Here is a 10,723-nt window from a genome sequence, read left to right on the forward strand (position 1 = left end):
GTAATTTGATCAAACAAGATCTGTCGGCATCCGTTAGAAATCCATCACAAATTTTGTCAAAACGGTGATGTTTACCGTTTTTCGTATGACACGACCTTCGGTAGATGGAATATCGACTAAAGCGTCCGTCAGTGCTAACATGATTTTCTACAACTGTTGTGGGCCTGAGCCCCATGCTACAAAGCTTTTACAAACAACCATAAATGTGTAAACCAATTACAATATAGCATCATTCTTGCAAAAAGCTCCAAGCAGATGGCCGAACCACCGTACACAGTAATCGTGTCTAAGCTAATGAACGATGTTTTAATTTTTGTAATTTCTTTTTCTTTTATACCGGACTTTGCTCCATTGTACTTATATAATGCTGTACTCTGTTTAGTTTTTAAATAGAAAACGGTTCTATGACCATAGTGTATAATCAATTTTGTAGTAGTGTATTGTATATTTAGTTAATATATGAGGGGAAAGCATTAATATTTCCACTTGCAAACTCTTGCAGCGTGATGTCTCATGATCACAAATTGCCATTCTAAAGATCATGTAGCAAACATATACTCTAAAGGAAAAAAAAAAAAAAAAAAAAAAACTTGTCTAGAGCCTAAATAAATGACATATATAGCTAGTGAGAATGATAAACAACTCTATGCTCTAGGTTATAAGCATGTCTTCCCTTTTGAAGCAGTTTGGACTCTTTATTGCTGAGAGACATCTGTTTTGCAGTACTCATGACCTCCCCTTCACGATAATCAGCCCATTCATATTCGATCTCATGAAGCTCTTCTGGAGAAATAAAGCACATGCATTCTCTTATCACGTTTTTTGCTTCCACAGTCATCTTGTTATATGGGGGCAGATCATCTATACTAGCACTGACACGTGGATAGCGTGCCTCCAACTCTCTTGGTGTCAAAAAAGGACCAACATCTACAGTTGTAGTTTGAGTTTGACCCCAAATCTCTCTGGAAAGCTCGCGAATCTTGGCTTCATGGGTGCTTGCAGGCAAAACCTCTTCTGAAGTGTTGAAGAACTTAGTCTTGAGAGTTCGGACCTTACGACTCACCTGAAGTTTGGAAAATGGTCTTTCAAAACATCCCATGGTAATACTATGTAACATGATCATATCAGACTTGTCATGGCTATTCCTCAAAGCTTCAAGTAGAAAAATTTCATCATTATCACTCCAAAGTTTGGTGATAGCACCCGTCTCTCGTTGGCTAGGGACCCACTCCGTGTCATCCTCTTCAACTTCTCCCTTTTTGGATGTCCGAGTCAATTGCTTCCTCTTTCGGGGGTTGGATATTGTAGATGAAGGGATTATGGTGTTAGCAAGATCATGAATTTCAGCCATTTTATTTGAAGGAAATTCAATAAATATAAATCTTTAGAGCATGTAAGCTATTTATATACACTCCAATCTCATATATATCCCCTCTCCTATACTAATAAAAGAGCTCAACCTATTTTTCCCGCTCAAAATCTTTGGTCCTTTCAACTCACATTGCAGGAAAATCACGAACGTGATCTGGAAAAAAAATTTCGAACTCAATTAAAATGGAAACATGATTCGTCCGCCATTTAAGATTATGATTTTACTCTATCACAAAAAATCAGGCTAATCAATTCGAATTCGGTTTAATAACAATAAAAAAGTTAAGTATAATCTGTTCTTAATTTAAACATTCTTAAATTACGATAGTTTCTATTTCAAATATATATAAAAAAAAAAATAGGGTTTAGACTTCCCATTCTTATATACATATACGTTTACATTTTTCAAATCGATACAGGTTAGCTATTCTACAAATATAAAATTATTCGTTCTCTTCTTCCTGTTACCTCTTGTTCGTATTTCAATTTCTTATTATATTTCTTGGTATAAACACAAACATTTTTGTTTGTGGTTGTGTATGACAAAGGTTTGTGTATGTTTTGACTCTCATTATAAGTATCTCCATCGTCCCTTTTCTATACTTGTCACTTTTTCGTTTCCTTCATCTCTTCCACCACAGGAAACATAAATACAAAGATCAAACAACAGCAGGTAAGAACTTTGTTAATTTTTCTTGATATTTTATCTATTTTGACAGTTTCTTGATTATCTCTAAAAATTCAAATTTTCAAAGTCCATTTGAAAAGTAAAAATTCGATTTTTTCATAGTCCAAGTTCCCAATTTTTTTTTTTTTTTTTTTTTTGCTGTAAAGTCCATGTGAAAAGTAAAGATGTTCTGATAACAATCTAATAATTTGAAGATTATGATAATCAAAAAAATCTGAAAGAAAACATACTCTTAAAAATCTCAAACAACACTAGAGCTCAGTATTTTCGTTTTTAAGGTTTAACCAAATCTTAGTGTAAGTTGGCACTAAGATAAGTAGCAAGAATTGAAGAAATCGAGTCACCTGGTGTGGCTGAGTGAGAGTTAACCGAGGAAGAAGCTGGTGTAAGCAAGAAATGGGAAGGAGACGTGGGACTTGGTTATCTTTAGTTTATCTAGTCGATTAGGTTTAAAAGACATGTAATTTTGACTTTCTTTTGTTTGACTTTTGTTGACTGGGTATTTTAGAAACAATATACTTTAATTATTATGGTACTTATTTATTTAATATAACTAGGTTAAAACCCGTGGTATCCACCGGTGTAGATTTTTAATTGAATTTAAAAATTAATTAATTAATAAAATAAAATGTCATTAATTTTGATAATTTATGAATTTTAATATTGAATTTTTCAATAACTTTTTGATTTGTAAGTATTTAATTACAAACTAAATCATAAGTATTTAATTAGAAATTGAGATTTTTGAAAAACCTTATTTTTGGTGCATTACCGATGTGTGTAATGAAATTAACATAAAAAAACAATATGTAATTATAAATAAATAAAATAATATGATGGATTAAGTGTGATTTGCTAAAAATGAATAAAATATGCTACAAAAAAGTTGGCTACAAATTTTGAAAAACTTCTTTATAAACAACATTGAAAGTTTTATTCGTGAGTTTGTCATCTTTATCTAAAATTAATAATTTTAATCATTTTCTGCTTTGAACTCTAGATAAGACAACATACAATTATCCATGTGAAAAAACTGGATCTTTGAGAAACAAACCAACTTTTCATAACGATTGTCCTTGACTTTTATTAACAGTCATTGCAAAACATACGACCAAAAGAAATTGTCTTCTTGTGAATTTGAAGGGAATCTTTTTTTTTATTCATATTCTGAAAACATGACAAATCCTGAAAATTCAGATCACGAAGAGCATAGAAACTTTGGTAATCTTGATTTCTGGTTCCTTATTCTAACAATAATAAAACGATCTTAACATTAATCGGTGTATAATTGTAATAATAAATCTGACATTGCTAAATCGTGTTTTGGTAAATGGTGTTTTTAACTAAATAGGTAGAAGAAGAAGATGAGGAAGAAGAATAAAGAAACTATGAAGAAGATCGGTCATATTCTGAAAACATGACAAATACTGAAAAATCAGATCACGAAGAACATAGAAACTTTGGTAATCTTGATTTCTGGTTCTCTATTCTAACAATAATAAAACGGTCTTAACATAATGTTAAATAATTACTACAAATTATTATGAAAAGACTAACCTGATATGTGTTTATGGAAGCGTTGCAGAATTAAGAGGGCGGAGGATGATTATACAGTAAACCTGATACCAACAGGAAGGATTGAAGAACTCTCTGAAGCAGAATACTGAAAACAAAAGAAGCATATAGATGATATGTACTTGTATATATTTTGGTATTTCATAAATTGGGGCAGATTTTTTGGGATTTAATCACTATAAATTATTTAATTTCCAATCATAATAAACAAACTTCCATATTAAATGGGGTATTTGAAATTTGAAACTTGAATAACCAATATTTTCATATTATTTGCAAATCTTTTATTAATTTTAATTATTCGATTGCATTTTTTTATATTAGTTTTTTCCGGATTTATTGTGCTCAGTTTAATTGAATGACATTTACGTAATTAGAGTTGAAAAAAAAGAAGCGGGAAAACTGTATTTTGGGGGGCTGGGAGAATGACAGGTGGCGTTATTCTACTTATTTATTAAGATAGGGGATTATTTCCTTTTTTTACTAATGATATATTCTTCTTCATCTTAGGGAAGGAAAATCCAAGCCAAAGTGTTCAAAAAACTTGTCAATTTAAACACATTTGTAACAAAAATGCCATGACTTTTCTTCTTTATTTATGGATTATCTATTGCAAATTTTAAATCGATAATCATATTAAAAATCAATACATTGCAAACAATCCAAATATCATAATTGTTTTGTAATTTGCAAAAATAAACCTTTTGACAAGGTTGTTGAAAATGTCTTTTTTTTCAAGAAGAATGATATTGATCAACTCATAGACTTCAACAAAATGTTAGTTAATTCCTGGTATTTTTTACCTTATTTTATTTTTAGATAATTCATTAAATAGTTTATCTAGTCGATTAGGTTTAAAAGACATAATTTTGACTTTCTTTTGTTTGACTTTTTGTTGACGGGGTATTTTAGAAACAATATACTTTGTTTATTTTTGTACTTATTTATTTAATATAATTACTAGTTTATAACCCGTGAGAACCACGATTATAAAATTAATTAAATTTTCATATAAAAAGTCAAAATTATTAATTAATTATTTTAAATAAATTATTATTTAAGAGAAAGTTTTTTAGTTATATAAAATTATAATCATTGATTTAAATAAATACATGAAGTTATATCATCTTATAATATGTATTAAATTTATTTTATTTTCCAATCTAATGTTATTAATCTAATATAATTAGAGTGAGAAAATTTAAAATTTGAAATTTAAATAAAAGAATCAATTATTAGTCTAATGTAATTAGAGTGAAAAATTTTAAAATTTGAAATTTGAAATTATTAATTAATAGATTGACAAGTGGCATTATAATAGATATATAAGATTAATGAGGTGTTTTAATTGTATGACACTTGTCAATAGAAGATTAACCTATTTTTTTATTAGAATAGGGAGATTTCCGTTTTTTTTTACAAATTATGTATTCTTCTTCATCTTACGGAAGGAAAATCCAAGCCAAAGTGTTCAAAAAACTTGTCAATTTAAACACACTTGTAACAAAAATGCCATGACTTTTCTTCCTTTATTTATGGATTATCTATTGCAGATTTTAAATCAATTATCATATTAAAAATCAATACACCGCAAACAATCTAAATATCATAATTGTTGTGTAATTTGCAAAAATAAACCTTTTGACATGGTTGTTGAAAATGTCGTTTTTTTCATCAAGAATGATATTGATCAACTCATAGACTTCAACAAAATGTTAGTTAATTTCTGGTATTTTTTACTTTATTTTATTTTTAGATAATTCATTAAATAGTATTTACAATCCTTCTCTCAATTTCATATTATGAACAATATTATTTTCTTATAATTGACGAGTTAAAGACGGTTTATGAGATTTTGGAACCATCTCAGTTAGACACTACAAAAATTTCATATACTTTTTTCCCATACAAAATTTTATACTAGTTACATTTTTATTTGTACAAGAGAAGTTGGACACCAAAAGCTTTTGATCCAAAAAAATTCACTGTTCTTTAGATTTCTAGTGTTTGTAGTTTGTGTACAAGTTTTAGAAGCATTTAAAAAGTGTTTTTTGGTATTTTATATAAACGGTTTTTCTCAACATTTATTATACAGTTTATAACCTAGGAGTTTGACATGTGTGCGATTGTACAAGTGAATAAATTAGTAAATCCGCAAGGCACAACGAAGCTGATTTGCAGAATATTCATAATAATGTATATATTTATTTTAAAACACAGTCATAAACATACATACAATTTTCAATATTTGTAAATTAATATCCATTTCATAAATATTTAAATATTTAGTTAGTCATTATAAAATCTAGTTATGAATAGTGTTTTCCGTTGTTCCTACGATTTAAACCTAATGAAATAATATATATTTTATGTTGATTTGGTTCTGCACAAATTACGGGAATGCCAAATCTCGCTCTCGGTATCTTTTTTGGTGTGTATTTGTGTTGTTAAACACTAATTAAGGGAGGGGCAATTTATTATCATATTTTAAATATAAAATAAATATGAACTAAAAAATTAAAGGATATCAAGTATCTTTTTTAATATATTTTCACATGCAATCTTTTATAACGCAAACGATGTTCAATTTGGAGGCGTTTGGTTCTTAGAATATTTTAATAATATTTGTTTGGTTGGAGTTAAGTATAATTCTATATTCCTCAATTTTATCCCTTCTTATATCTCACTTTGGTTTGTAGTCCTATTACAAATAATGGCAATCTATAGTATCATCATTTCTTACATTATCTCCAAGAATGTTCTTAAATACATGTAAAAATATTTAAGTCAACTTTTTTATAATTTATTCGTAAAGCAGCTTTTCTTAAACTAGTTTTAGAGAAAAAGAAAAAGAATTAAGGATTGATACACAAACGACATCATATTTTAGTCCAGTTTTGGTAATAGAAATAATAATTAACCATTTGTTTTCTCTATTTACCCTTAATTCTACCAATTTGTATCAATTTTCAGACAAGACGGTATGGACCAACATTTGTACGTTATGGGTAACGTGGACACGCCATAACGGCATGGTAACCGGAACCCCCCCCCCCCCCCCCCCCCCCCCCCCCACACTCCCTTTTCCCGTTGTTTTTCGTTATGGCGAACCTCGTGCTCGTTACCACCGATTGAAGCAAGATTAATTTAAACGTTGATTTATTGGACCGTTGCAAACGGTCAAAACTAAAATTTAATATATATATATATATATATATATATATATATATATATATATATATATATATATATATATATATATATATATATATATAGTTTTACTCTTTTATCTATATAAATACTCTTTTTAACTCATTTTTTTTTAACATTTCTCTCATTCTCTCTATATCTTATATAAATAGTTTTTTCTCATTGAAAAAAGTAGAGCAAAACCCAAACACCCCACTCCATCATCAAAACAAACACACAACCAAACACAACATTGCCTCTCGTATTTGCGGGTTATGAAAATTATGTCAACATTTTATCCTCTCAAGGATCACCAAAAATCTCATACCAAGGCGTCGCTTTCAATCACGCTTCATCACCACTACAATTTCTCAACTCACCTTACATTCAACAATATTTATTTGGTCACAACCCAAATTTGCAACAAAATATTTTCCCTACTTTTGTTTCGATACAACAAACAACCACCCAACCACCACCTACACCAAAACCATCGGGTGAAGTGGAAGCGTGAAGTAGTATGAGAGGGAAAAGGAAAAGAAAAACGAAAAGAAAATCGATAGCGGTTGAAACGAAAAATACAGACGTTCCACAATGGTGGACACCAGATGTAACGACCATAAAATTCGAGCAAATTTTAAACATTTTAAATCATTCAAAACCATTAAGTTCATACATTTGTTTTCAAAATAGTTTAAACATCAGAGTATTTCCCAGAACCATATCACAATAATCATAAATCATGAGGAGCGGTATGATCACGCCTTCGCCTTGACACGATCTCCTGAAGTACATGAAACAAAACACTGAACTGTCAGCCCAAAAGTTTAGTGAGTTACCCCTAAAATACCAACGGCATATAACCATACTCATAACATATCACAATACAGAACAACCATGCACATCGGGTCTACTGTGTGACTGGTCCGCCGCACCGGGCCTTCAGTCCACCTGCTCCACCCTCCGAGTCTAGCCATATACATCGAGTCTACAGTGTGATTGGTCCGCCCGCACCAGGCCTTCAATCCACCTGGTCCACTCTCTGAGTCTACAGTATGACTAGTCTGCCCGCATCGGGTCTACTGTGTGACTGGTCCGCCGTACCAGGCCTTCAGTCCACCTGCTCCACCCTCCGAGTCTAGCCATATACATCGAGTCTACAGTGTGATTAGTCCGCCCGCACCAGGCCTTCAATCCACGTGGTCTACTCTCTGAGTCTACAGTATGACTAGTCCGCCCGCACCGGGCCTTCAGTCGGCCTGGTCCACTCTCCGAGCCTCGGCACGTCTGTTCCGCCCTCTTGGGGCCTTCAGCCTATCCGGACCGCTCGCTGGGCCTTCGGAATATCCGGTCCGTGCTGGGTATGTTGGCCTACAACACAAAGCAGCACAGCCTCAACCCAACCCCAATCAAACAACCATGTGCGCATAAATCAATTAATCACATAACAATCCTTAACCAGACAGACAGTCTAACAGATCACATAGCATATCAACATCCTAACCAGGATTCCAACCTAACCGGTCACTAGCATAACACTACCCTATATACCGGGATACCGACCTTAACCGGGTAACTAACATAATACCATCCTAAATACCAGGATGCAGATCTAGAAAATCAATAATATAGCAACAATACCCGGGTTTCCATCCAATAAAGGGCCGGCCTTGGTGCCGTAGACCATGTCAATATAGGGAGGATAACTCACCTCGCAACTGCCGACTGAAAAGATAAAACCAAGCTGCTCCGACCACAGACACGATCTTCACCAAAAAACACTACTAAAGAACCAATTCCATAAATACCAATATTACCAAAATACCCTTGGAAGTCAAACTGGTCAACTCTTAGTCAAGTCAAAGTCAACCTTCCTGGTTGACTCTACTCGCCGAGTCACCCCGTCGACTCGCCGAGTCGCCCCAAGACTCGCCAAGTTCAACGATCTCTGAGTTCCACCTCGACCAACTCACTGAGTACCCAACCGAATCACTAATCCAAGGCTTTAACTGAAAGGGATTGGGGTTCTACGACCTGAATCGCCGAGTCCAAGGCAATCTTCATTAGACTCACCGAGTTGTTCTTCCAACTCGCCGAGTCCATGCACATGTTCATACAACTCGTCGATTACACCCACGTGGTTCGCCGAGTCTTTCCAGTTCTCAACCCATTCAGAAGCTATTCGAGCCATGCAAGGGCTCAAATCCATAGAACCACCCCTCTACGATCTAACCCCCACATAAAGCTGCGAACTTTACGTGAAACCTTTGAGATTTGGGCCTAAAACACACTAGGGCTTGGGTTTTGGACAAATGGGCTTCACCATCAACTCAAATACTGAAACTTTATGACATTATGGACCATAACAAGCCAAGATCTGAAGTAGCAATGTAACACCGTAAATTTTCAAAATAATTTTTCATTTTCAAAACCACATAATGTATCACATCACAAATCAAAATCCATAATCAATTCTGTTTTCAAAAACAAATCCCAAGATCTCTACACATAAAAACCTCCATCAGTGTGTGTGTACGTGTCAAGCCGTCGTCTTCCCACGGTCCTCGATGGTACCTAAGATATCAAACATAACAACTGCAAGCATAAATGCTTAGTGAGTTCCCCAAAATACCACATACCACAAATACGCCACTAGAGGCTAACCCGACCCTCTGGTCAAGATGTCTCAGCGGAACCCTCCAGTCCTGCAGCTCGTCGGACCCTCTGGTCCAGTCATAGCTCATTGGGCTCTCTGGCCCGTTCTGAATCGTTGGACCCTCCGGTCCGGTCTATATAGTCATACAGCATACAAATAACACATAGCATACAATCTCATAAATAGCACATAATCGCATACATAGCAGATAAGACCCTCTGGTCAACTCATAATACCACTCAAGGTAATGTATAGTGATAAGACTCACCTCGCGTGTCTCGGTAACTCGTAAAGCTCTCAACCACTAGTGCTCGATCGCCCGAGCTATCGTCCTCTTACAACACAAGTGTATTTCTACTTAATACTACTTGACTATGGCTGGCTAATACCACGAAGTCAAACCAGTCAACACTGGTCAACGGTCAACAGTCAACGGTCAACGGTCAACCTGAATCGCCGAGTTCCTATGGGAACCCGATCCTTCTGAATCTCTTCCGACTCACCGAGTCACTCACCCGACTCGGTTACTCAACCCCTGGTTTGTAATCGACGAACAACTCGCACCAACTCGCTGAGTCTGGGAAATGGACTCGGCGAGTGCATTCCATGCACATCCCCAAACGACCTTCTGAGGTCAGATCCGCTTCACTAACTCCTAGATCCAGTCTCCTAAAGCTTATTGACCACGTAAAGTCCAAGTCTTGATGCTCACCAAGCATTGAATAGCTCATGAATGGTGTTTTAGCCTCAAATACATTGATCCCAAGCCAAAACCTCCATGGATGCATATAAAGCTTTGGCAATGAGGTGCTCTGGACCTCTATGGGTCCAGATCCAGGACCTTAACTCGCTATGGGACCATGAGGACACTAGATCTAGCCACAAATGGGTCCAAAAGCCCTAAATCTACATGAACATCACAATAACAGAGAATGATTCGAGATTGTACCTCAGATGTGATGTTCTGGACCTCAAATCTTCAAGAATCCACCCCTCTCTTGCTTCCTCTTGGCTAGATCTCCTCTTTCCTTGCTAGACAACAACTCCAAGATCAATAATGGCTCCTTCCCTCACTTGAATCACTCAAACGCTCTAGGGTTTCACTCTGGGGACTGATGAGTGCAAATGACGGCCATAAGGCCCTTTAAATACGCCTCAAACCCGAGAAATTAGGGTTTCATTAAACAGCGTGGACTCGCTGAGTCCACTCTTGGACTCGTCGAGTCCGAACGCGAACCCGCGTC

At 34.6% G+C, this 10,723-nt stretch overlaps 1 protein-coding gene across 1 annotated transcript; it reads right to left on the reverse strand.

Annotated features, from left to right (window-relative positions):
- Positions 1 to 622: 622 nt before the first annotated feature.
- Positions 623 to 1,351, reverse strand: LOC111900802 (probable transcription factor At2g01370). Its single transcript, XM_023896683.1, has one exon. It carries the CDS (start codon positions 1,349 to 1,351, stop codon positions 623 to 625), a length of 729 nt encoding a protein of 242 aa, XP_023752451.1.
- Positions 1,352 to 10,723: the final 9,372 nt, after the last annotated feature.

The sequence above is a fragment of the Lactuca sativa genome, chromosome 1 (genome assembly GCF_002870075.4).
Source record: "Lactuca sativa cultivar Salinas chromosome 1, Lsat_Salinas_v11, whole genome shotgun sequence".
Classification (NCBI taxonomy): Eukaryota; Viridiplantae; Streptophyta; class Magnoliopsida; order Asterales; family Asteraceae; genus Lactuca; species Lactuca sativa.

Excerpts from the sequence above, each read along its gene's own strand:
- LOC111900802 (XM_023896683.1), bottom strand. The coding sequence starts at position 1,351 with ATGGCTGAAATTCATGATCTTGCTAACACCATAATCCCTTCATCTACA.